The sequence below is a fragment of the Sturnus vulgaris genome, chromosome 16 (genome assembly GCF_052056855.1).
Source record: "Sturnus vulgaris isolate bStuVul1 chromosome 16, bStuVul1.hap1, whole genome shotgun sequence".
NCBI lineage: Eukaryota > Metazoa > Chordata > Aves > Passeriformes > Sturnidae > Sturnus > Sturnus vulgaris.
In genome coordinates this window covers 6,943,116-6,970,290 of record NC_142258.1, presented here as the reverse complement: position 1 = coordinate 6,970,290, position 27,175 = coordinate 6,943,116, and the positions used below count along the sequence as shown (strand labels likewise).

Sequence of the window (27,175 nt, the reverse complement as noted above, 5' to 3'; positions counted from 1 at the left end):
TACGGGTTATGTTCCGTTCACACTCCATTTGCCGCTGACGGAGCTGTGGCCGTGATGCTGCTGTTCCTCCAGCGCTCAAAGCCGCCCGCGCCGCTTCTCGGAGCAGCGTGGCACAGCGTGCCCATGGTACCCGCACGGCTGCGGCCGAGAACCTTCAGCACATTGCGTGTGTTCGTGCGGAGCCGCGATTTCGCACCCCGGCTCTGCGGGCGTGAACGGCGGCGCGGCCGGGCCCGGGCACCGCGGCGGCGTTGTTATGGCTACGGCAGCGCCGCCGCACTGCGCCTGCGCGGGGACGGGGGCTCGGCCCGGCCCCGCTGCCCCTCGGTAAAGGCTCGGTAAGGGCCGGGCCCCGCTGTCCCTCGGTCAGGGCTCAGTAAGGGCTCGGGACCGGCCCGGCCGCCCCTCAGCAAGGGCTCGGCCCCACTCCGGCTCCCCCGCCCTTCGGTAAGGGCTCGGTTAGGGCTCTGCCCCGCCGCCCCTCAGCCGGGGCTCGGTAAGGGCCGGGCCCCGCCGCCCTTCAGCCGTTCCTCGGGAAGGGTTCAGCACCTTCACGGCCTTCCCCGTCGTCCCCGCCCGGCTGCGGGGCTGATTGAGGCTGTCCTTGCCAGCCCTCGCTGCTGCGGCACTCGCGGGTTGGGTTCTTGCACTCCCAAATGGTCGTACCCTGCCGTGGTAGCGTTGCATCTGTGCAGGCAGTCCTGGAGCCTTCCGGTAGCTCTCAACTGGCAAAATAACAGGATTTGTTGGTTGCGCTGTGCTGTGGTTCAGTCTGCAACTCATAACTTGTAAAGCAAGTTAAATCAATAATAGCAGTGCAGGTGGAACTTCCCAGAATTTTCCAAACACGTATTTTTGAGAAATGGCTTTCAACTTTTCCACGTAATTAAATCTAATAGACAGCTAAAAATCGGGTAAAGATAGAGATCTCTGAGCAGCAAAAGTAAGACTACAGACAACACTTCCATCACAGTTGTTTTGATGGAAGACTTGGAGATAATTCACAGACATTGCTCCCTGTTAACCTTGTGGCCTGCGTGCCACAAGCTGACACCACTGACTTGAGGAATTGCTGTTACAGAGATTACTTTAATACATGCACGTGTAATAATCATAGAAATACTGTTGGTTTGGGGTTTTGGTTTTTTTTGGTAGTTGTCCCATGTTTTGGGTTTTTTAACTAGTTTATAGGGTAAAAATATGTACATAAGACAGAAATAAATTTTCATTTTTCAGAAGAAAAGTACACATTGAGACAATTCAGCAGCTATGATAAAAGGCAAGAAGAAAGATGTCAAGAAGAAAGATGCCAAGAAAGATGGTAAGAAGGCAGCTAGTGAGAAGTCAGAAGGATCTCTAGGTGCTACAGTTGAGAGTAGCTTAACAACACTGCCAGATGTGCAGAATGAGTCAGTGAGTGAAGAAACTCAGGCAATTCCAGAGACACCAGATAAAGAGCCAAGGGTAGAGGAGCCACCAGTCCAGCCTGTTCCCCCGATCCACGAGGAGCCTGTTCTTGCTCAAGTGATCATAAAAAGGTATACTTGTTACAAATACAGCAGTGAAGTCAAGAACTCTCGTTGAAGTATCTCTGCTAAAGCCAGTGTTATAACAACAGAGATTTGACTCTTGATTTGAAGCAGAGAATCAGGTTATTCAGACCTAATAGCAGTGGCACCTTAGGAGATGTACAAGTGGAATTCTGCCTTCTTGCATCCTTGAGTGCTGCTGGTGGTCTGCCTGCCAAAATTCTAATTCTTTTAGCTTGTTCACCTTCAGTGAAGTTTTGTTAAAGTTTACAGACAGCTGGTGAAGAAAATATATCATGTAATCTTTAGTTGTTGCTGCCTTTTAATGCTTAAGGCTCATATCTCTTCAGAATATCCTAAACTGAGGAAGCCGGTGAATGGCAATGTTAACAAAATCCTTTTGTATTTAAATGTAATGTTTATATGTAGTATTTCATATACCAGCATGCCTGACTGTAAGGTAGAAAATGCTACCAATGTGGGTTTTTTCTTGATTGAAAGAAATATGGGTCTGAGGCAACTCAAAAATTATGTGGAATATTACAAGGAAGGTTCAGAAAATTGGGAATTTTCTTGCTCATTATTCTACACAAGATGCAACGGCTGACCTGTGTGAATCAAAGGTCATTTATGATCACTTATGTGATAGTTTGTGTGAATATATGGTCATTTATTTGATATAGATCTATTGGGAGTGACTTGAAATCTTCCTCTTTGTTTTCTTTGTAGCTATGAAGGTGAACAAGTTGATGAATTCTTTGAGGGCGAAGGATTTATATGTTTTGAGGGAGGAAATACATACAAGGTGAGTGTATAAATTTTTTAAAAAGTAGCGGACTAAGTTCTCTCTCAAGCGCTGAGAAGCATTGAAAGCTCTGTTAGTTTCTGGCATTAAAACTCTTGATTTGAAACTAGTAATTGGAGGGGAATTAACTTGTCAGTCTTTTAAAATCTTAGAGTCACTGTGGACTTCAGCTGGGGTAAGAATAAATCTGCAAATGATGCTATTCTCTTCATTTTGAAGGGTCTGTTTTCTGAAGGGCGTATGGATGGAGAAGGGACTTACACATGGGCTGATGGAGTAAAGTATGAGGTAAAGTACAGTTTAAGTTATAAGTGAACACATTTGCACCCAGTTAGATGAGCAAATTGAAGGAAAGTAGATAAGTTGCAGTAATTGGTACAATACAGGTGGCAGCTGCAGAGCTGTGGCAGTGATTTCAATTACAAGCCTGACTTGTCCCAGAAGGTTGGGAAACAGAGTCTTAGATTTTAATGTTGTAATTTAATCTTTCAGGGAACATTTACTAAGAATGTGCCGATGCATAAGGGCCGTTATACCTGGAATGATGGCAGTGTTTATGAAGGATCAATCCAAGATGGACTTAGGCATGGATATGGAGTTTTCAGGAGTGGTACTCATCCAATTTCTTACACTGGTTATTGGTGCAATGGCAAAAGACATGGAAAGGTCAGTAAGAACTAAATGAGAGCATGGGCTCTGGTGATATCTTCAGGAACAGCAAGTGTTACTATGCAAAGGTTTTACAGAAGTGTTTTGTTCTGTTGCATGGTCTTATGCCGTGTAGAGATTTGTTTTTCCTAGGGGGTTTTTCTGAGGTTGTGAATACAGCTAATGCTGTAGACCTACTGTTGAAAGTAAAAGTCTAAATGGGTCAGAAAACCAATCTACCTCAGACTGAGTACTGTAATTAAGATGCCAAGGTTAGCTCTCTCAAAGTATTTCCAAGAGGTTTAAAAGACATGGTAGACTTTGATGTAATGTGGTAGGATTTTTCTTTTGAACACTCGGTGTTTTCTAAGATCTTACCTAATATTAATCAAAAGAGGTTGCTTTTTTAATTTAATTGTATCCCTTCCATTGTTTTCAGTACAGTGAATCAAAGTGACCGTAAGTATTTGGATGTGATTACAAGCACCATGTCATTTGTATGTGGTGTTTTATTCATGTAGATGAATATTTTGGTATTTACACTGACTGTGCTCTTTGTTTTAGGGTTTTGTTTATTATGATCAGGAACAGACTTCCTGGTATTCCGGTGATTGGGTAAATAATGTCAGAGAAGGATGGGGATTAAGACGGTAAGTATGATAACACTTGTTCTTAGCCTCAACATTTTTTAGTTTTGTGTATTATGTTACAGTTTCTTGTATTGTTTAAAGCGGGTACAAATGCTTTCATTTCATAGTAGTATGTACGTTCTGTAGTGGAATAAAAAATGTACAAAGTGCTTTATGATAACAAAACAGACCTTTAGAAGTTTATTTTTATGTGCAGTATTTCTACTGACCATTCATGCAAAAGAATAGCTAAAGACAAAATCCAAAATCAGCTTTGGTAAACCACAATTCAGTATTGAAGAACAAACACACTCGATTGATTTAAGCAGATGAAGCTGCCTTATGAATAAATAACTAACCTATAGAATTATATAGAAATAGATATTGTTAATAGCTATGGCAAAGACTTTTTGGGAAAAAGAGCTGGTTAATATTTTTTGTGATTTCTTATTTATAAATAGGAGGTGAACAGTCGCTACAATAAAACCTCTGTGTCCATGTCATAGTGATTCAATTTAATGCTTATATTTAACCTTAATAAATTATAAATTTATTAGCAGTGAGGTTTTGCATAAACCTGTCATAAGATCAGCATAGAATTTAGTATGAATTAACTTCTGTTGGTTTTTTGCAGCTACAGATCTGGAAATACCTATGAAGGTCAGTGGAAGAAAAATCTACGACATGGACATGGAAAAATGAGATGGCTGACAGATAATCAAGAGTATGCAGGACAGTGGGAGTGTGGCATGCAGGTATTCATTTCTTCCTCAGAAACTCTTCTTTAGTTCAGCATCTGTCCCCTACTCTGGGAAAGCTAAATAGGGAGTTTTGTGCAATATCAAAGGAGTTTTTTGCGAATTTTTGTACAATTTTTGACAGTTGAGTTTGCCAGTTGAGATAAAAGAAGCATGTTCTTTATTGTAAATTGATTCTTATGTTAGCAATATTCAAATTGTTAAAGGATTTTAATTTAGTTCTATAAAATCAAAATTTCATTTCCTAATGAAAAATATAAACATTTTTCAATTAAAAAAAAATTAAAGAAGTGTTTGTGACTTAGCTTGAGTTATGACTTCAGCAGTAGGTAGATGTGGCAGTTTATTTCTATGTCGCCTGTAAAATACTAGACCACACTGTTGCATCTTGGAAAAGTTTTATGATGGAAGACGATTCTGTGACATTTTCAGTTCTTTCCATTTATTATTTGGTTTCAAAAAGAAGGTGAGTTACTCGCTCTAACTTTTCACTCTACTTAAAATTGTCAAGGAGTCCAGCTTGTGGACCATCCTGGCTCTGTGGCATGGTGTTCCTCACTTGGCTGTTCAGCACTACAGGAGAAGGATTCAGGGAGGAAGGGTGGATATCTTTAGGAGTCCCGTGGTAGAGCTTGCTCAAGTATGTGTTGATGCAGTGCATCCTCTGGGTGCTTCTCCCATGTACCTTTGTAGATGTAATTCTGTCCCTGCTTTGAAGTGCTGCAGCCATCAGCCTGGGGCTTTTATTTCAGAGAATTGCCAAAGTCTGGACCTATTTTTCAAACACACTTTTTTTTTTCCAGCATGGTTCTGGCACTCACAGATGGTTTTCGAATAGAGTAGCAATGTCTCAGTATTCTCTGTGGAATGAATACGTGGGTGATTTTGTGAAAGGGGAGCGCCATGGACATGGGACGTTTATTTATGCTGACGGATCAATGTACTGTGGAGAATGGGTGCATAATAAGAGGCAAGGCAAGGTGAGTATTGTTACAACTGCAGACAACAGCAGAGCAAACTATTCTGCTCTGTATAGGGGATCTCTAAATTTCTGTACAGCAAACTACATGCAGTTTGCAGTGTGGGTGGAATCTCCACAGAGTCCAGTGAAAGCAGTAGGAGTCTTTCCAAGGACACTGGCTGACTCTGTGGTTAGATATGTTTTGGCCATACAAAGACATACATTTCACTGCAGAGATTTTTAGTGCAGTAGGTACATCTTGAGTTTTGCAGTGGTTGGTCAGAATTTCACACTTTCACTGCGAGCTAATAGATTTCAAGCTGTCTTTGCACAGAGGGGTTCTTAAAACCTCTGATAAAACAGAATTTTGAAAAAACTCTGAGTAGAGTGCCACATATGTAACCTAAGGAGTGCAAAGAGGTCTTCCTATAAGGGGGGAAAATACTTTTCAAGATCAAACAGATATATAGTCAGTCCTTTATCCCAACAATGTACCTATTTAATAAGCAACAAAATGCATTTTAAAAGAGGGTAGGAAAAATTAGTTTTCTGTATTTTATTTCCTATATTGCGTTTTAGCCAATATTCTGAAAAGGAAATTTGACTGAGAGAATTAGTGGTTTTGTTTTTTTTATCTTTGTTTTGTATTTATATTATAATTTATCTGTCTGTAGGGCATCTTTGTCTTCAAGAATGGTCATGCTTTTCAAGGAGAGTTTGTAAATGATCTTCCAGTGAAATGTCCTATTCGTCGAGGGTCTGCTGTGAAAGACAAAAAGCTGAGAGCCACTAGCACAAGAAGGCATTCTGGTACAAAATTAAGTGAGCAGCTTAACAAAACAAATTTTACTCAGTTCACATTTTGTTGTTCCATTTTACTCTGATAGGGAACTGTACATACTCAAGGACCAGACATATTTCTTCAAAGAACTTGGATAAAAATGGGAGTCATGGCTTTTGCTTCCATGCTGCGTTTCCTGTGTGTGACACTTGGAGTGACACATCCACACCACATCTTATAATGGATGGAACTGTTACCTGAAAGTTTCACAGGTTTTTTTAATGTCTGCATTTCCTGTTGTTTAGGGGTTGATGTGAAAAAACCTGCTCTTCAGTTGTTCTGCTGTTGGTTGTGAAATCTCTACTTCTTATTGTGAAGGAATCTATTGTTCCAAGTCAGTAATATAAGAAGGAATAATACACGTTTTGTTTTTCTGTGTTTGTATATATTAAGCTTTGTTTAAGTTTGTTCTATCTTATTTGCTTGGTAGAAAACACCATAACCCTTAATTACTTGGAAGAGATTTCTGTTCTGGGATCAGATACTGATTTTGATTTATCTTTGCTGCTTGACTTCTTGCCAAGGGAAGACAGAGAGGAAGAAGTAAAACAAGTAAGAGTCTACTGTTTGATACTTTCAGTTTTCCCCTGTATTGTATTTCATACTATTTTATTTCTGATTTATTTGTGTTAGAGTAACTCTTTCCATTAAATAATTATTTGAAAATTTGAAGGCCATGAAAACAGAAAAGCAAAAAGAATTAATAGGCCGTGGAAGCTCTTCTGAGCTTCCACTAAAAAAGACCAATTAAAAATAGGTTAACATATCTGGAAGGGCATTGAGCATCCAGCTTTAGCTGCTCTGAGGTTTGTCTGCTGACAGAGGATGATTTATTTTTATCAGTCACCAAAACCCACATATTAAAACTACTTTTGAGTAATGCTTTTGTGAACACTTAGCCAGGGATATGCTCTTCTAAGTTGCAAGGTCAAATAATTATCTGCCCAGTTACAGGATCAATACAAACTGATCTCTTCTTGCTTTGAGATGATGCTGAAAACACCTCCTTCTTTATTTAGGTACAGTTGGCTCTGTTGAGGTATATTTCAGAACTGAGAGAAATCTACTACTTCTACAGTAGATTAGGCTGCAGTCCTTCTCCTGATGGCACGTATGTCATGACTAAACTGCAGTTTTGGAGGTTTCTGAAGGACTGCGAATTTCATCTCTCCAAAACTCTTGCTGAAATGGATCGGCTGCTGAGAGGTTTGTATTCCTCGTGAGCAGGGTCTAGAATGGAGGAATTTTAATAGTAAGCTGTGGAGAGTTAGAGTAGCAAGTTCTCCTGGCAGCTCAGCTCTGGGAGTTAAGTGCTCCTGAGTCAGTACCTCTGTGCCTGTGAGATCTCAGTGGATCAATTTGCACTTCTCTGGGCACTTCTGGTCCTTAGGTGAGAAAATACGAAATTAAAGTACAACATAAAAAATTGCACTCAGGAGCCATCTGTTCAAAATATGTATTCACCCCTGTGAAGTAAGATCTTGCCATTACTGTTTAAGAGAGAGTTTTGAATGAGAAGTAGGAGAAACAAGGTTTTGGGTTTTTTTCAGTGTTCTTAACTTCGGTTTGCGTGTAGTATCTTTTTCTTCCATAGAGCCAGTTAATCAATCAATTCCCTTTAGACCTGCAGAGTCCTTAGTATGTGAAGGGTTTAACTCCCACTTTGAATTCCCTTTTATTTCTATATATGCTGAGTGGATGCATTTCTAGAAAGAGAATTTTTCAAGATCCAGCTAGAGGTGAACAGTTCTCCCTTCACCTTTGTTTGGGAGTGCTGCATTGTCTGGTCTGAGTGTTCCAGGAGTGTTGTTACACTGTGATAGATGCAGAGGATAAGAAAGGCTGACAAATCAATATGCCTATAAGTATTTTAATGTACATGAGAATAGTAGAAATTTGGGGTTTTAAAAATTTTTTAGGTGATAAACCACTTAAGGATATACATCATCCACTGGAGATATTGCTATTCAGAACATTTGTATCCAACCTCGTTCACCTGGCATTTCATATCTATCATGAAGAGTTCAAGTAAGTTTCCTCTTCTCGTGAAATTAATTTCAGTGTAATCAGTTTGAATCTTCCCAGACAAGAGTATTTTTGTTTCAACTGTAGAGACAAAGTTCCTCATCTGCAGAGGTGTTTCTTAGAAATTATGTCCAGGAATGTTCTGCCCTTTGCCTGTTGTGTCCAAGGTAAGCAATGCTATTTCTTATGTGTAGAATTCATCAATTAGCATCACATGCATTGCAGTTTTATTGTAACTGTTATTTTTTCCCAATTCATTTTGAAAGGTATCTTGTATTCTGGTGAAGAATTCACATCTTTTGTCAGGAGCTACATTGAAAAATGCTGGGAAATACACGGAGATTTTTGTAGACCATGTCCCAGACCTCCATTTGAACCCACGATGAAGCTGAGGCAATTCCTCTGGATGTTGGATGTAATAATCTAATTTTGTTTTGTTTTGTGTGATTAAATGTGCTTTCTTTGTTCAGTTTATATGAGCCTTTTAAAATAGTCCCTGTGGCTTCTGCACAGTTGAAAAGGTAGGAGAGAGGTTATTTGTGCAAACTGTCCAAGGAGCAGTAAAGGAACAGTTGTTCTGCTGTTATCTCCTGTTATTTATGCACTTTTTCAGGATTTGAATTCTAATTTTTTACTTTTGTCAAATCCTAGACAAATGGGTTTAAGGGAATGTAAATATATTTGTTGTCCCCACTGTGTCTCCCTCTGCCCTATCTATAAAATGTATATATGAACATGTCCTATTATTAGAACTCAAAGACTGACAGCTATTGAAATAACATCATAAACCATTTCGAAAATGTATTTACTACAAGAAGAGCATGAGATTCTTTACTAAAATTCAGTAATTTGAGGACAGATCAAGATTACTAGGAAGGTAGAAGATAATTCTCACTGATATACCTGGGGTTTGGGTACTTCACTTTATATATCTGAGTAAATTTTTCATGAAGAAAAAATCAGATGGCAAAATTGTAATTTTTTATATTTTTGTTTCTAAGCTTTCACAAGTTCTTTTGTAACACTGCTTTTGCAGTCTAGGGAAGATTCCCATTGGCTTCAATAGGACTAGAATTTCACTTGGCTGTTAATTACATATGTGGAAGTACCATTTGAAACCACTAGAAATTTTGGCAAAGGCTTGAGAGAGAGGTAGAGTAGGTCCATGTGGGGAATGCCTTAAGTGCAGTTAACATGTAACATTTATTCTTACCCAGGATTTTAAACTTCTCAGTGAACAATTAACTGCTGCAAGAGTTCTGGGAATATTTGTCAAAATTGGTGCCTCTCTACCTGACATCTATGGTGACAACTTGGAGCTGGAGGTGGGTATGGAAAAAACCCATAGTCCATTACTACAGGAACAGTTAAAATTGCTTTTAAAAACTGCTGCAAATGTTGTCCTACCTGCTGGAACAGGAGGAAAAGGAGTTAATTTATTTTTAAAAAATGAGTCCAAACTTGAGCCTCTGTTCTTGTCTTCTTTTGTTCTATTTATATCTTCTAGTTTAGCTCATGTAATTCTGTGTTTTTCTTAATTATCTGATCTTAGCACAGCCTCAGCATACATGACCATTCAGAAAGGTCCTTAGGAATGCTGTAATCCATGCAGGGAAATCCCATTTCCAGTGGAGTGATGCTAGTGATGGTTCTGTCCCTGGGAGCTGCCTGACAAAATGGATATGCAGTGATTACAGAGAGATTAATCACTGCACTTCCAGCTTCTCAGGCTGTTAAGGGGGATCAGTAATTAAGATGTGAACCCATTGATCCTGAAAATCTGGTGATCCAAGAAACCTGGTTAGTGACATGTGAGGTGCTGCCACCTCAGTGAGGTCGAGTAGTGACTGTAGAAGACTCTTGTGCTACCTGAGAACTGGCCTAGTATAGAGGATTTTCACCCTTAAAGAATTAACTCTTAGCAGCAGTGTCTTGTAAATGACATGACTGAATTTGTTTTAAACAGGATATGATAAATTGAACACACAGTGGAAGTCTTACTAAGGAATCCATTATAAACCAAATCTTGGAGTTTCTAGCAGCATCCCAATCAATTAAAATATATTTGAGGTGATAGCTGTAGTCGCAAGTTACTTGTTAGAGAAATTTCTCATAGCTCCAGATAAAACAAAAATCAGTGCAGTGTTTTAGCTTAATATGATTTGTATAAAGTGTAACACATCATATCCTCTCCTGAATTTTTTGAGCTTTGGCTGTTTTCAGTTTTTCTTCAGAAGAAGGGATGTTTGACTAGATAAATGAGGCCAGAGGAACTTCACTACCCCTTCTGAGTTCTTTGCTTGCTCAGGTACATAGGCCTGTTAATGAAGAGATTTTGTAAAAATAAACTAATTTACCACTACATTTGTTTTACTCTAGATGGTTTTTTTGGAATTTTTTGAAGCTCTTCTTGAATGTGCACTGGTGTATGTTACGAAGGATATGATCCTGAAGAAAGAAGCTCAAGATAATCAGAAAAGAAGCAGCTTTGAAATCAGGTTCTCTGAGGAAACCTCAGCTGTGTCTTTCACAGAACATTCTCTGCCCCAGGTAAAGATGATGCAGACCTGTTTAATGTTTTTATGTGTCCACTTAGCAAAGTCAAGCCCTGAAAATGTTCTGTTTCCTGGACATGGAAATCAATTTCCTCTTTTTGCATAAACAAATACTTGATTGGGTCCTTCTACTTTTTCTATTTGTTGGTACCTTAAATTGTAACATCAGCGTAGACAGTTTTAACATATTTGCACGTTTTCCTAGATAACTGTAAAAACACATAGAGTACTTCTGAAGGGGAACTGACAGATTGGTTGGCTGGTGAAAGATATATCTCTTCTGCATTAAGCTGAATGTCTAAAATTGGCCTGTAAAAATGGCATTGCAGCTGTTATATGTAGCAGGCCCTGCTGTTTGCCAGCAGTTGAGCTGTCCTCTTATTCTTTTTGCTAAATTTCTGAATAAGGATTTTGTAGGTTGTGAAATGCTGCCTGTGAAACTGGTGCAATTTGTATATACAAAATAGTTGAAGACATGAATTAGAATTATTATTTGGAATTATGCACAAGATGAAAGTATTTTTATTAATACAAAAAGTATTCACAAACATAATTTCACAGCCTCTGTGAGCCAATAGTGCCACTGTACACCACCACTTCCCATTTTTTGGCCACTTGTTCCTACCCTATGCACCCACTCCCTTGCATCACTGCTAGCAGTTACACAGTTGCACAGTGAAGTAGTCCAGTTAAAATAGAAAAAAAAAAAAAAAAAAGAAAAATAAAATCTTAATTTAAAGATACTGAGGGTAAATTTTTTCTTGTCTTACATTTCATTAGTGCACCTACAGCAGAAGTATCATTGATACAGGCATAAATTATGATATTTCCAAGGCAGCTGAGCTGTACACTCAGGAGCAGATGAACAATAGATAAACAACTATGTAGAGCAACATGTAAGAACAGAGGAAAAGGTCAAAGAACAGGAGCTTTCATTTTTCTGTAGTGCTGTAGCTCTGAAATAGGATAATCCTACTGGGCTGGCTGGTATTGAAGGCAAAGTGTTACCTGGCAATATTTGAAAAGATGAAACACTCCTGCAATTTAAATATTTTGAGATAGGCATGATTGTAGGATGCATTTGGCTGGCAGAATGCTTTGGAGATGGGAATTTGCATGACTCAAAGGGACTTGGGATTTCACTTTGTGATTTGAACACAAGCCCAGACATTTAGTAACTGAATTTAAAACTTCTTGCCAGCCACCAAGACCTCATGACGACACAGAGCCTGCTCATCACCCTTCTCTACTGGGTGAGTACTGTAAAAAGTGGCTATAAAACTGTCAAGTGGCTAGAGGAGAGTCACTTTCTTTGCAGCTTTCAAAACAATTAATCAGGAGCCGATTGTGGAAACAGGTGACGTATTGCAGCTCCTTTCTGTTTGGCGATTATGACAAAGTTTAGCTTTCCATACCTGCTGTACACAGATAGCTGGGCAAGTTGGAATCTCTCAATTTTCTGTGCTTTTTAATGAGAAGCTATCACTTTTTCCATAAAAGTAACTTTAAAGGCTTTTTAAACCTTAATTCTTCCTGTTCTGTCCCAGTTATGTGGGCATGCAAACAGGAGCTTGAACTCTGCATTGTGCCTTCATTAGAAACAAACTTTTCATCATTTCAGAAGTATTATAACCATCAGTCTGGCTTTCAAGTCAGATGACAATCTGTGTTAGTTTGTGCTGAAGATCAAACTTGGAATTTCATGCAAAGGATTAAAGGCTGAGTGATTTAATTTTCTTTCTTTGCAATATCAGAAACTCTTCTCTCATTTTCTGTAACTCCTGGAGAAAGCAAAGATGATGTGTCATTGCCCAACGAGGATGTAAAAGAAGAACAAGATTCCTGTCCAGAAAACGAATTGACAGGTAAAACTGTCCCACGCTTTTAGGACTTAACACACGCACACAAATCTCTTGTAGCTCTTAAATTGTGAAGTTTTAATTGTATAGGCAGATTTCAGCTTGTCACAAGAGGGCAGTAAATGAGCATTAATTCTGGAGGAAATTTTTTAAAAAACTTAAAATATTTTTTAAAAGAAAGTAAAACTTTGTGATTAAATGAGACATTTAAGTACCAGCTTACATACTTTCCCCAGTTTTAAAATGCTACATTTTATTTGTAGGATATGTGTAACCTGTAATTTGTATTTACTCTATGAGAAGCTCAAGCTGCAAGCCTGTCCGTGGAGTGTCTTGGACAAATAAAATGTATTACTGCCATGTCCTGCTTTTTCTACTTAAAATAAGAATTATTATTAGTGGTATGCCACCACTAGCTGGGATAAGATGCCTTATGTTGGGACAGGCCAACATTCAGGCAAAAGAGATCTCAGTAAGAGCCCTTTGGTACATTGAGGATTGTAGTTTTTTGTACCATCTTCCTTCCAGCTGATTAGCAGATCTCATCTGGGTTGCTTTTTAGTTTGTTAAATGTTTTCTGCTGCTACAGAACTTAAATCCGAGGAGAGATGTTGACAAGGATCTTTGTGCAGTCATCAGGTCTTTTGCTGAGATCTGATGGCTGAAAAGTTACACGTCTGAAAAACTGTTTGTTCCATCACCTGGGCCTGGCCTGTTCCCTGACATGACAAGGGACACTGGCACGCACCCGTGTCCTTTCAGGTGGTAATGTTTGTCCCGCCCTTCCCCCGTGCCCAGGAGTCACAGATACTGAACTGTCATCAGGTTACTGCAGAAGACTCTTACCACAGGATTAAAGGGAGGAGTTCGTTGTCTTTTTGTGCCATTCCCAGGGCCAAGTCCCTGAAGCTTCACAAAAGGGCCGTCCCCTTTCAGTTCAAAGTATTTCACACCTTTCTTCTTCTGTACCATGCAGAAGCCGAACTTTCCCTTTGCAGAGTATCAGAGCTGAAATATTGTAGTCCAAATCACATTTGAAATAGAAGTGCCCTGCTAAATAAATATGTTTAATTTACATGTTGCAGAAGAAGCACAAGAAGATGAACAAAAGGAGCTATTTAGTTTCTGGATATGTAAAGTGGAAACCTTTTTCACAACAAAGTTCTTCCCTGCTTTTGAGCATGAAATAGTGCTGAGGGATAAAAGAAAAGAAATGAAAAAGCAGGATGCTGAATTAGCTGGGCTGAGAAAGACCCAGGCTGAGGAGCTGAAAAGGTGAGTGTTGAATCTTGTCTGGCAGTACTCTTATCTTCTGCTAACAAAATCATTGAAAACAAGAAGTGTGTTTAAGAAAGTAGTACAGCATACTGTACCTGGAAAACAAACTCACACAGGTTTCATTAGTAACCTACAGAATGGAACTCATGTGCTTTCTGTTACTGGCTGGAGTAACAAAGGCTACTTTCAGGTTGCAAACTCTTAGCTCTAGTATTTCCTGGCACTTGGGTCCTGCTCTGTGTAAAGGCAGTTTAGACATATTTGGACTTGAGGGGGTAATTAGAGACTTTCTGCTTCTCTATGCTGTGGCAGTTTATACTACTTATACTATGACTAGAGCTGGAGCTGCTTAGCCAGTAGAAATCTGTCTCCCTCCTCTTACAGTACCTTAAATTCAAATTTTGTTCATGCAGACTTATTGCTGAAATAGAAGTACAAGAGAAGGCAAAAAGGCAAGAAGCAGCTGAAGCACAAACAGCACTTGCCTTGTAGAGTGCAGTGTTAAGAAAGGAGTGTCAAGCCCAGGAGAGGAGCCTTGTCAAAGAAAGATGCATCCTGGAGAGAGTCCTCTCTTGGAGAGGTCTCTAGCTGAAGAAAGAGGCCCCCAGGAGAGAACCCTCACCAAAGAAAAGAGGCCCAGAAGTCAGCACAGAGCCTGAGAATGAAGAGACAGAGAAGGCAGCACCCACAAGTAGCAAGGCACCTGCTGACGAAAAAAAAAAAAATTCCTCTGCTGGCAACTGCTGAAGCTTCAACCAAGTACTCTTAAAATAAGGGAAAAAAAAGAAACCCCAAACCAAAACAAACCCAGAAGACCCATTCTTGTAGGAAGCTGTAGGCATGGTCAACTGTACACACAAGAATTGCTGATTTCAGAGGGAACAGTCTTCTACTGGGCTTTGGGTAAACAAGCAGAAATTTACATGATGCAAATGAACACAGATGCTCCTAAAGTGTAACAATTATTAGTTTTATTTTTCAGCAAAATATTCACATAACATATCAGAATGGAATGGTACAGGTGAATTCAGACTGGCTTTTAATTAGTTTGCACATAAACATTTTTAAAATTTAAAAATTTTATGGTCAGAGTTTACAGGTTTTAGTAGAAATTTTGATTCTTACAAAGCAAGTATTGCTTTACTATTGTCATTATTCCAGTCAATAATATGACTAATAACTTCTTATGTTGAACAAGTGCCTGACATTGATATCTTCAATAAATCAGCCCTTTGCAGATCAATCCAAGAAGAAAATATTATTAAACTGTGTTGCACAAAGTTTCTTCACTTCTTCTGTTAAAAAAAAAAAAAGCAAGCTACATCAGTACTGTATTTTACAGAGAAAATACAAGAGAAACCCTGGGGATTGTCATGGAGAATATAATTAAATTCAATCAGAAGAACCCTGAAGAGTTTCTAATGTAGAAATACACTTAATATTACTCTGTCTTCAGTAGGAGAGTGTCAAGTCTGATGTCTCCCACTGTCTGAAAGGTGAGTTGTGTCTAAGTGGCTGAAATGATGGGCCTCTCATCAAACACCTCAACAGCAGCAGACTTGGCTTAACATATAGTTAAGGGAAATATATTATAACCTCTTTTTCAGAGAAAAATTAGGATATTCTGTTACAGTAAATCAAGTCTGAAAAACTTTGGCTTTGTGTTATTTGGTAGACTACACTTCCTAAGTTTATCAGGCATAGAAACATTCATTTTCTGTTTCTGTATGGTAGGTTTGATGCTGAAAGACAGTTACAGATAGATTGCCAAGTTACACAACTCATTCCTCTTGTTAAAATGTAAGTTGCTAGGCTTTGGTCCTGGCAAAGTATTAATTCTTTCCCATTGTGTAAGTGAGCACATTGGCTCCTGTTAAAATGGGGAGCCCTAGAATTGCTGCAAGATTCAAACAGATTTTTAGAGAAATAGCAATGTAAAAGCTTATTGCATCTTAATGTTAATTCTCACTCTTAGTCATAGTAACTCATTCTCAAAACCACATTAGAAACGAGACAGCAATGGATGAGGGACTGACAGGACAGCCACAATGTGTAAGTAACTAACCCTGGATCACTGACAAATGAAAACTCAGATATAAATGTATTCATCTCTCATCTGTAATACACTTTTAAAATTACTCCTAAACTAAGCTCACAGTGCTCTCCTCTATTATTTGAAGGAGGAGGAATGACTGATTAATAATTAAAAATGCCTGCTGAATATTTATGCTGCCCTTTCACAGCTAGTAGTAGGCAGACTAAAACCTCAGGCAAACTCACCTGCTCTATCAAAGATCAGTCCCTCTCTAGATTTCTCATGAGATGGGTTTTATTACTTCTCTAGGGACATATTTTAGGAGTAACTGTATTAAAAGGTAATAAGAAACAATGCTTACCATTAACTTCAATCAGATTTACATTTTTTTGATTCAAAATAACATACAGTTCTCTCTGGTCAGACTTTTTCCCAACTACCCAGTAATCACTCATTGCTTTCACAATAATTTCCTCGTCTTCATCAACTCTGAAAGAAGTTTTAAAAAGTAAAGAAGGTGGCAGCAAGTTAATCTTCAACGACTTTATCTGTAATCATTAGGACAACTCAATGTCAGAAATTGTTGTTGTGCAGCACCAAAGAAAACACCAGTCCTAACTTGGCCATCATTCAGTCCAGGTCGAAGGCTTCATAAATGGCTGCTTAGAACATGCCCAAGTGTGTCAATCAGTAATTTTTTCATTAGCCAAACACTGCAGTGCTCTGAAGAAAACACCTCTCCTCCATTCTGGTAAGGACACATTTCACAGAATGAGGATTTGCTACAGTGACCAAATACTGAAAGCTGGAGATGGGTTGGTGATACTTTCACAGAACTGTTAAACCTAGACCTAAACTATGCTCAGCAACTGGATATATTCTGTAAAGCTGTCACTAACCCAGTACTTCCATAATATGATGAAAAACACTTTTTTCATTGATAGAAAATTGGAAACCTTGTCCTTAAGCAGAGTCAGAAATAGCTTGTTGCTAATTAGAGTTAGGGGCATCGCAATCATTCAGCATTGTCATTGTTCTGTCTTAATGTTTGTTGTGACAGAGATCTCTCCCACCTTGTAGCATGGTACCCATTGATAAGAAGCCACTTAGCTTCTCCCTCAGCAGGACTGCAGTAACTGCAAGGTTTGCTTTCCATCCGTGGTCTCAGCCCTAGAAGCCACCAGCTGTGTTGGGGCAGGTATGGCACAGGCAGAAGGAGGTGGACCTGTCCTTTACACTACTTTCCCCAGAATTTTGTGCTTCCCATCCCATTTATTATGACTATTCTGAAGCCTCCAATAGATGAGAGATTTTCTTTGATAGAGGCCTTGGCCCTCTTTTAATTTTTTGTTTAAAAAGACACTAGAAGTTTTTTTTTAAGATGGACTACTTCTAGACCAACACAAAATACCAAACATGAACAGCCAGCCATCAACAAAAAGACTGGAAAGGGCCACTCCTTTGCAAAAATAAAAAAGTCTGCTTGACAGTAGGAGTTACAGACTATTTAAGAGTTTAGCATTACCTGGAGAAGTCACTGTTGATGTCACCGAGAATCTTCATGAGGTCAGGGTGAACAGATGCAAGTGATACACTGGGTGTTTTCCTCATGTGAATGGTACTTTTCTCTGCTAGGTTCATGTGATTGAAATAGATAAACTTAAACTGAGGCTCCTTCTCAGCCCTAGGAAGATTTAAAAAAAAAAAAGTGCTTTGTAATACCAACATGCTTTATAAGAACAGGTTTCCCAGAGATTGGGTAGTCAGCCAGTGCAAAGTTAACTTAGATAGCCTGGACTTATCTTCACATTGAAGAGACTTGTGGGATTGAAATTCACTTTAACACACTAAAAAAAACCAAAAGACAAGTGAGCCTGCAGAACCAGCCAGTGTTTCCCCTTCTGCCACTCAGGCTGCCAGTAAACACACACAGGGGAGTCTGAAGGCCTTGTCCCACTTCACAGTAGTAATTAATTTGCATTTTTCTAATGAGCTGGTTTTTTTCTGGTCCTATTTTGTTCCTGCTGCTCTCCCCTCTGCCAGTCCAAACTTATTTGAATGGATCCTGGGTCTTTAATTTGAGCAATAAGTCATCTTCTATTCATGTCTTTGTTATTTGTTACAACCAAGAGAACAAACTCATCCTTGATCCAGGCAATTAGATTTCTTCCCCATCATTTGTGTGGGCCAAGCAAGAGACTATTTTCAAACTCCTGCCTTGGCAGTCTTCCTCCATTTCCTCTTTTATGAAGCTAATATAAAAACTTAGAGCTGTATTTTTTTGTAGAAGTCAGGACAAATTCAGACTGACCAAAAACTGGCTGCAGCAACTGGTACTTTGCAATGCATTATTTAGAACCAGGAGATACTGTGATGACACCACTCGCCTTAGCCAACAACCAGATACCCCTGCTCTCTGTCACCCACATGCATTAGTGTCAAGGAACTGTATCATGTTTTCAGGACACCATGACATTAAACTTTTAAAGAGTTAAAGCTGCCAAAGCCAGTCCCAGATGACATTTAAAAACCCCAAGTTTAATGATTTAGTAGATTGGCACAATTTCAAGCACATCTTATTCTATCCTGTGTGATTTTGCTGATTTGGGATGGTACCACTGACTGAATTCACTCACACACCTATCTTTGGTTGAATTCCTTTTATGTTGCCATATGGGAGACTGTTCTTGCTTCCTCAACTAATAAATATATCAAAAAATAAATGCAATTTGATTGCAAGTAAGCTGTATTTCTAAGTGAAATGTATTTTCCAAAGCATTAGCATCCTTTTTCTTTTGACTGTTTTTTGCCCCCTCAAGTAACTACCTTAGTCCTGCAAAATAGAAAAATAAAAGACCTTTTTTCCTTCACCTACTATACATAGTATACATAGCAACACTTCAAGAAGCAGTAATTCTGGAAAGTCCTCAACTGTAAAGCTTCTGCTGTATCCAAATAACTCCCCCATTTCAGCCAGACAATAAACATCTGTTCCTAAATTAGTAACATCTATTGTTATTCAGGGAGACCCAAATATGCAATAACATGCACTTTATAAACACTTCAGATGCAGAAAAGTAGACAAGCATTGTTTTAAGTATACACCATTAATGCTTTCAAAATTTGGGCTCATGTTACCATTATTTAAGCAGTTCATTTAACCTAACTTTTCACTAACTAATGAGGGAATGCAGCAGGAAAAGAAGTGTGGTACAAACCCTGATATTCTCTTGTTGATGTTGTATTGTTCACATATGTCTGATGCCAACACCGTGAGCTGAGGCCCAACAATGCTGTCCAGTTTTCTGCAAAACTCCAGTGTGGGTGGAATTGAAGCTGTGTCAGGCAGAGAAAAGCGAGATGTGAGATTCTCTTCCCACAGCTGAAGGTAAAGTTTCTGTAGTTGTTTTCTTTAAACATCAGCAAGAGTCCAAGGACAAATCTCTCCCATAATTAAAATCTCAGGGGTGATTGGAATGTGGTTAACTGAAGCAGTATTTAGTAATTTCATTGTGCAAAATGAGTTACTTGTACCACTGGAACAAAGATAAAAGACTGATAAAAGCACTCATGAAAAAGAGACTCAAATAAATTAACATGAGTATTTTTCGAGAGTAAACAAGCTGCATATCAAAGTATTTTACATATAAAAGTCTTGCCAATAATTGATGCTAATAGGTACTTACCATCAATCATAAAGCAGACAGCTGCACTCATGGCCTGGAACAAAACAAAAGCAAAAAAAAATATTTACAACAGATTACTTTAACTAACTCAAATAAATGACAGTGCTTCAGTGAGGCCACACACAGGTGAGAAGAGATTTAAAAGAGATCTTTTTTAGAAGTAGCACTTCAATAGGATAACCATTCTGCAGTCCTACACAACACAGGTTAGCTATGATTTTAAAATTCAGCCCAGTTAACAGTTTAAGTTGTAGGGGAAAGATAAAACTTGGTAAAAATGCACTTTGCAAAGATATCTGCAAGAAACGCCCATTTAATGTATGAACAAAGTATTTTTTGTTTTATTGATTAATCCCATATAAAGCCAGGGATGAAATCACTTAGAGCAACAGAAGGCTGGCATTTTGTTTTAATAAAACAATTATTTGTTTTGGACAGGGTACAGGAGAGGGAAAAAGAGAATTCAGGCTTTAAATCTTGTTACTAGAAATGCCAGTTTTCTGTCTCTTTGCTTTAACCTGGCCTTATTCATGCACCTTTCTATAGAATTCCTAAGCACTTCAATGTCACCTTCTTTGCATAGAGATTCCTAATTCTGTGGAGTAATTGCAGAGGAAACTGTAATACCTTATAAACAATTAAGTGAAGCTCTTCGTAAGTGTCATCAGTGTTAACAAATATTTTGGGGAAACGGCATTTTGTCTCTGGATCATTAAGATTTAAAGGCCCAGTAAGAAACCTAGAAAATAATTCAACAGGTCAGATGGACTCTTGTATTTCAGTTTCTTGAATTTAACAGATGTTCTCCAAACTTGCAATTAGAAGTTCTTGTGATTAAGGATGTCCAAACCCACAATTAAGCCAAATAATGTTGCCCGCTTGCTTAAGTACAGAATTCCTCACTGACATGACGAGTACAGAGGAAGAACAAATAGATAAATCCTAGATTAAATCTGTCTGGAGTGCTTGACTGAAAAGAAATGATTGGAACAATTCCCTGATTTGTCATTCAGTGCATTAAGAACAACTGGGAAGACAAATATATATGCAGTACTGTTAATGAAGCATTTTCTCTTTTTTCCAAGGGTCAAGTTTTACATTGCACCAACTATTGTGCGACCCTCTGGAATGAACCGTGTGTGGAATATGTACTCAAAATACACACACTCCTCCCAAATGTTTTGCCCTGGGGGGAGGAAGCAGTAGATGGTGACAGTAGAACAAGACCTACCTTCCATAGTGTTGGAGATTGCCTGGCATTTCAGCACGAATTGGAGAATCTCTTCCTGCTAACTGAGGGGAAAAAGAACATACAGGAAAAACCAGCTCAGAGGCAGAGAGAAGAAAGATTTCTCTTTGATACTTTAGCCTTTAGTACCAGATAAATACGAAGACAAAACCAAACACAACCAACCACCTTCCCCCTCAAAACTCCCAACCCACCTACCTCAGGCTCCATGTGCCTTGGAAACAGAGATGTTGTGAGATATTTGTACAAAATTCTCATGTCATCTTGCTCCAGTCCACTCCTAGAACATTGTGGGGAAAAATAAACAAATTATGTTTGTGCTGCAGTTTAGATCACACATTTTCCTCTAACTAGCTCAGACCAAGGCTCTTCTTACTGAATGGTAGCCTGACTTGTATTTTCTCATTTTCATCCAACTCTGTCACTAATTTAAAAGCTTCTCTATTATGACACTTACTCACAGGATTAGAAATTGAAGACACACAAAAGAATTACTGAAGTACCTACCAGATAAGCTGGTCATTGTAGAGAAATGCAGTGTACTTGACTATGTTCAGGCTTTCTTCCATCCTATTAATAAATGACTGAATTTTCAAGTAAGTCATTTTATCCAGTGGAAAGAAGCTGATTCCACAAAACACATCCAGCAGATCACAAGACTGTAAGTGCAGTGTCTGCAAGTACTGAGAGAACAACGACAGTAGGCTTTTAGAATTCAGAAAACAGCCAAGGTATAGATTTAAATGACAAATTTGAGTCTAATCCTAACAGTCTGGACTAAAAATCAAAGGAAAAAAGTCCTCCCAGCGCTGCTTGTCTGATATACTCCTTCATGTGACAACAGATGTTTTACAAAGGTTTGCAGTGATAGAGTTTCAGATTGAAGGAGGCTGAATTTAGGTTAGATATGAGAAAGTACTTTTTTACAAGGAGGGTGCTCACACACTGCTAGAGCATGCCAGAGGGGTGGTGAATGCCCCATCTCTGGAAACATTCTCGGGCAGGCTGGACAAAGCTCTGAGTAATCTGATCCTAGTGGAAGATGTTTCTGCTCATAGCAGGGGCTTGGCCTAGATGACCTTTAAGGGTACCTTCCAAGCCAATCCATTCTGTGATTCCATGTGTGAGAGCATGCATGTGATTCCTGGTGTCATTTTCCTTTTATTTAATTATTATGAAAACAGCTTTTAAGGAAAGTCCAAGATCTTCTGAGAGTATAAGCAAACAAAGCCTATCTTGCTGATATTTAATTTCAGATTCAGCTGCAGAAATACGAACAGATGCCTTCAGTGTATAATGGAATAAATAATTTCCATTATTCACTTAATTGATGGACTGTAACTTTAGCAAGAGATTTCAAATGCACTGTCAAGTGGTCTGTGGAAGATGCTTTATCCAACAGCTCCCTCTACAGTCACTTCACATTACCGAGTGCCCTCAAGTAATACAGACCAACAGGGTGACAGATCTCTGTCACAGCTTGTAAGTCTCTCTGTTTTAGCAATAAAAATTTATTACTTTTTTTTTTGCAAAGGTATACTTTAATTTAGTGTGGACAGTAGCACACAGCAGCTCATCATGGTACTCCTTGTACCAATGGTGTTTATTCTGGAGTCCACCACAAAAAACACCAACAAAAACAAACAAGACCCTCCCCAAATCCACAAGCAAAGCCTGTACTTTTGTTTGCACTGTCACAACACTGTGCCATTCTAAAAATCTGTTAAAAGAACAAAATTTTAAACACCATTAGGCAATGTCTACACTCCATCATTATCAGAGATCTCAAAACCACCTAAGCACAAACTGCTGACAGCAGTCCTGTTTCCTTGCTTGCAAACAAGAAAAATGGGGGCACGTAGGCACTTTTCAAGTGTGATGAAACTTCTCATCTAGGAACTCAAAATTCTGCCAGATGATACCACCGAGTCAGTTACTTTATGTGAAAAATAGGTTTTGCTTTCCATCCTTTCACTAAAACATCAGCTATGAAGGAAATGACATTCTGAAGACTACTTATAATGCATGCAATATTTCCTGAAGCCTTCTCAGGATTGGCTACTAATTCCACATGGGGAAGAAGACAAAAAATTAATCTATTCACTATTTCACAGTACTGAATGACTTTAAGCTCATGCATGTAGTTTGTGAATCTCCAACCCTGGATGTTTTCAAGTGTCAACCACCCAAAGATCTGGGCAGGAGGGTTTAAATTCAGTGTTACCCTGCTTTGAATAGCAGGCTGAACTGGATGACCCCCCCAAATTCCTTCTAACCTCAATGAATCTTCAACAGTCACTCAAATAGGTCTGTACAAACTGTTATCACAGTAACCAATTCAAACATTAAAGCAGAACTTTGAAAGAAGGAACACAATTCCATCAGAAAAAAGATCCAACAGTCAGTTGTTCCATCAAGCCATAACCACGCTTGTGGTTCAACTCCACTTAAAGAACCTACTCTGTCACAAAAAGCAGGAAGTATTTGACAAAATGAGTAACTACATACTTTGTGTTGACTCTATATCTTTTCCATTGCCTGTGTTTTATAGTCACATTGCTGCCACTTTTTTCTTTTTTTTTCATTGTATTTCCAGTGCAGAATCTCACTGTATGTGCCTGAAAAAGAAGGTCTTACCCGATGGAAGAATTTCTCTAGTCTCTCCTTTAGCACTTTCACACCCCCATCTTCCATGGCTTTCAGGAATGTGCCATTGAAAAGCTAACAGTTTAAAGGGAAAAAAATCAGTTAGTTGAATAATCATTTACAGTAATTTTTTGTAACTTGGCTATGAAAATAGATTACAATGCATCTCCCATTCCTCAGCACACTTCACATCAATCCAAATGTATCCCTTCTTTATTGAAAAAACATTTAGATTTGCAGAGTCCAGACCAGAGGCAAGTATTTATGTGTCACTGCAGTATCTCATGCCCTTGTTTTGTAAAAGGCCTTGAGCCTCCAGTGTTAACCCTACCTTGTACATGCTGTAGCACTGCTGGAGGACTGAACTATAAACCTTGTCCTGCAGGAAAGAGAGCAGCACATCAGTAGGAGCAGAGGCAGAATTACAAGTATTTTGGCTGTTACACATAACATGTGTTTTCAAAAAGCCAGCAAAGACACAAATCAGAGAAATCAATCTCTGAACAGTTAAATGGCATTTTCAGTCAGCATCTAGAAATGTCTCTGTACTTATAAAGTATAATTTCAATAAAGGGAATCCCTTCCCCCCTCACATTTAGTACCAAAAGCACCATAAGAACTCATGCCAAGGATTCCAGTTACAAACAGTGCCCTTTCCTGAGGCCAGTGGTCAGTGAAAATAAATCTATTTCTGACTGCTCTCTCATCGTCCAAATCAAAGGCTGAAGAATGTGGGACACTACAGCAGGTTTTATGGGGCTGAGATCTTAACCCAGATTTAAAAAGGACTATTTTATCTGGCAAAATAGTCCCTACGACTCCAATCCTTTTCTTAGGACAAAGAGAGGAACAAAAGTAATGCACACTGTAATGAACAGGGGCAGGATAACCAACCAGCTTTTTAATTACTATCCCACCCTGCCAAATACCCTTCCAGTATACAACTGAACAGACCTAATGATTCTGCAACTTGGACAAGAAATCCCATCATACTTATGAGCTTTTCTGGTTTTTCAGATTATTAGTAAGTATTACTAGCAGCCTTAAGAAAGTAGTAACATGTATGCTGGCACCTAATAAAAATACACAGATTTAAGAACTTAATTAAACAAACAGATCCTAAGAAATATTTACCCACTCCAAGCTAAAAGTCTCACAGCTGTATATTTCACCAGTGCTTATTGAATGATCTTGAACTGTTCTCTGGATAATTCTCTATCTTGTGCTCTTCTTTAAACGTTACTGAAAAGTACTTAGCCCTTTTTCCATTTATGGAGATAGGTATAAATATATATAAAATCAATTTCACAGCAGTTCAAGAAGATTTAAACTAAGATATTCTGGAAGTACTCTTAAATATACAACATAACTTAAAAAAAAAAGGAAAGTTCATTATTACCAGCAATTCTTCTTCCTGATATTCATAGACAGGCTTTCCATCTTTGTGTTTTTCTATTATGGGATTCCGTACAACCTAGGAAGTGGAACAGGCTGGTATTAGACAATGCAGAATGCATTGAGAACATTGCAGGATGGTGTTTTAGGAATATGCATATCACGTGCATAAGTACCATGACCATCCAGAAGTTTTCTTCAGGTTCATGGAAAAACTGTCTATTCTTCTGTGTATGTAGGGATTTTGCAGGTTTTGTCGGGCTAAAGGTCCTGGAAAGAAAACATATATGTAGATATAGATATTTATACACACTCACAACATGAAGACACATAACTGAGATATTTAAAATACAGTGCTTGTGCCAAAACAATCATCCATGCAATCAAGACTTCCTACCTCGTGAACTGTACTATAGCTTCACATAGCCCCACATTTCTAATTTTTTCATTCTTTTCTACTTCATTTGGGTGATAGAAGAGAATCTTCTTTTCTTCCTAAAATTCAAAAAAAGAATCCAAGCAAATGCATTTTAACAAAATCAAAGAATATTGAGTTCATGGTTTGCTTGTTTTTTAATCCCTTAATAACCTAGGCAGAATTTTATTTTGTACCAAAAAAGGGCTTCTGTAATAACGGATAAAAGGCATATTAAGCACGCTTAAGCAGTCAATCATCCCATGATAAGTCAAAGTACTTTGTAAATTGAAGGCCATTGAAATTACAGGCCCCAGTCACTTCTCAGCCTGTTCAAAGCAAGGCGAGCTTCAAAGCCAGCTCAAAGCATGGCAAGCTTCAAAGGCAGCTCAGATTGCTCCAGGCCTTGTCCAGTCATGTGTTTAATATCTCCAGAGATGGGAATTCCATAACTTTCCAGCCCTGCTCTGATGTTAGATCACTTCACTGTGAAGATTTTTTTTCCTATCTCATTAGAATTTCCCTTCATCCATCCTCATTCTTTCACTTCAAGAACCCGACTCCATCATCTACCACCATCCTTCAGGCAGGTGAGACTGCCCTCTGCCCCCGTTGCACAAATGCAGTTATGTACGCCACAGACTGCATCCTGACTGACTCAGAGCTCCTCCACTAGGATATTTCAGTTTGCCAGTACTTTTCCTACTCTGGGAATCCCTGGAGAAACACAGCACCCACCAGTAACCTCGCATGTGCTGGACAGAGGGGAAGCATTGGCTTGGCTGGACGTGCTGAGCCACCCTCCCTCCCACAGCCACAAGCGCTCGCTGCTGATTCACGTAGGACCTGTTGCTCACAGACTCCCTGGTCCTGTTTGGCAGAGCTGCTCCCAACCGGTCCCCCCGACCCACCACGGCGAGCCAGATTATCCCACCCCATACACGGGGCCTTGCTGAGCTCCAGGGGGGTTGTGCCGGCCCAGTCCCCAGCTCGCCGAGGGTCCCTCCGAACAGCGGAACAACAGCTTCCCCCGGCCTGGAACCACCCAGCAGCGAGCTGAGGGCACGCTCAGCCTCCTCATCCTGCCACTGCTCAGTATGTAAGTACACTGCTCTGCTCAAAAACTATTAAAGCTGAGCATGAACTACACAATACGCTGTTACCTAAAGCTAGTGACTAGAGCTCCTTGACTTTCCTTACTAAGGGACACAATGGCGAATAAACACTAACAGTAACTTGACTGTAACTAAGCTAAACAGTAATCTTTCTACCATAATGTATCTACGTCGAGAAACTTATTTTTAGACAAAGTTAAAGCATAAAGTAAAACAGTTGCTGACTGTCCAGCTCTCCCTCTACAGCATACGCCCTGCTGCTGACAACAACTCCGGTTAGTGTTTCTTTTCGGTCTGAAGCGGTGACAGACCCCACTGGGGTGGCAATCGTCCCCGGCCCCGCGGGTACCCAAATGCCAGGGAGGGGCCGGGAAAGCCGCAGCTGCGGCCGCCTTTGTGCGGAGCCGCTCCGCAGGGACAGCGCCGAGCCCGCACACGCTGCGGTCCGGCCTCGGGCACGGAGGGACCGCCGCGCCTTCCCCGCATCCCTGGGCGCGACATTTCCCCGGTACCTCTCCCTCTTTGGGCCCCAGCTTGGGGTTGTAGATGAAGAAACTGAGGAGGGTCGGAGCCAGCTGCTTCTCCTGGCCGGCCGCCCCCGCCGCCGCCGCCATCCTGAGCCTGGGGCCGGCAGCCGCCAGACACCATCGGGGATCGGCCCGAGGCCTCTGCGGTACCGGCCCCGCCGCGCTTCCAGCGGCCCCGGCCCGGCCGCGGTTCCGCCTCCGCGCCCCGGAAGCGCAGCA

The 27,175-nt window shown here is 39.7% G+C and overlaps 2 protein-coding genes across 6 annotated transcripts; one reads left to right on the top strand and one right to left on the bottom strand.

Moving 5' to 3' along the window:
- The first annotated feature begins 283 nt into the window (after nucleotides 1-283).
- LOC106849159 (radial spoke head 10 homolog B-like) lies at nucleotides 284-22,380 on the top strand. 5 transcript variants are annotated; one of them, XM_088174363.1, is made up of 21 exons: nucleotides 284-338; nucleotides 1,237-1,538; nucleotides 2,259-2,334; nucleotides 2,554-2,622; nucleotides 2,827-3,000; nucleotides 3,547-3,632; nucleotides 4,246-4,366; nucleotides 5,173-5,349; nucleotides 6,005-6,140; nucleotides 6,602-6,723; nucleotides 7,191-7,377; nucleotides 8,091-8,199; nucleotides 8,284-8,363; nucleotides 8,463-8,611; nucleotides 9,414-9,521; nucleotides 10,576-10,746; nucleotides 11,953-12,004; nucleotides 12,506-12,616; nucleotides 13,696-13,885; nucleotides 14,302-19,311; nucleotides 22,115-22,380. In XM_088174363.1, the coding sequence occupies exons 2-20, from the start codon at nucleotides 1,270-1,272 to the stop codon at nucleotides 14,378-14,380; spliced, it is 2,466 nt and encodes an 821-aa protein (XP_088030489.1). In that variant the 5' UTR covers nucleotides 284-338; nucleotides 1,237-1,269; the 3' UTR covers nucleotides 14,381-19,311; nucleotides 22,115-22,380. The 5 variants fall into 5 exon arrangements, with proteins under 5 accessions (XP_088030489.1, XP_014725076.2, XP_088030488.1 ...); XM_014869590.2 differs by having other exon boundaries at nucleotides 6,005-6,152; XM_088174362.1 differs by having other exon boundaries at nucleotides 304-327; nucleotides 6,005-6,152.
- CCZ1 (CCZ1 vacuolar protein trafficking and biogenesis associated) lies at nucleotides 14,838-27,175 on the bottom strand. The gene is made up of 15 exons (XM_014869604.2): nucleotides 26,942-27,175; nucleotides 25,297-25,394; nucleotides 25,076-25,169; nucleotides 24,904-24,978; nucleotides 23,836-23,883; nucleotides 23,496-23,579; nucleotides 21,366-21,541; nucleotides 21,057-21,138; nucleotides 20,841-20,902; nucleotides 20,237-20,348; nucleotides 19,610-19,643; nucleotides 19,142-19,259; nucleotides 17,449-17,607; nucleotides 16,285-16,412; nucleotides 14,838-15,183 (listed from the first exon to the last, which is right to left on the bottom strand). The coding sequence occupies exons 1-15, from the start codon at nucleotides 27,041-27,043 to the stop codon at nucleotides 15,128-15,130; spliced, it is 1,428 nt and encodes a 475-aa protein (XP_014725090.1). The 5' UTR covers nucleotides 27,044-27,175; the 3' UTR covers nucleotides 14,838-15,127.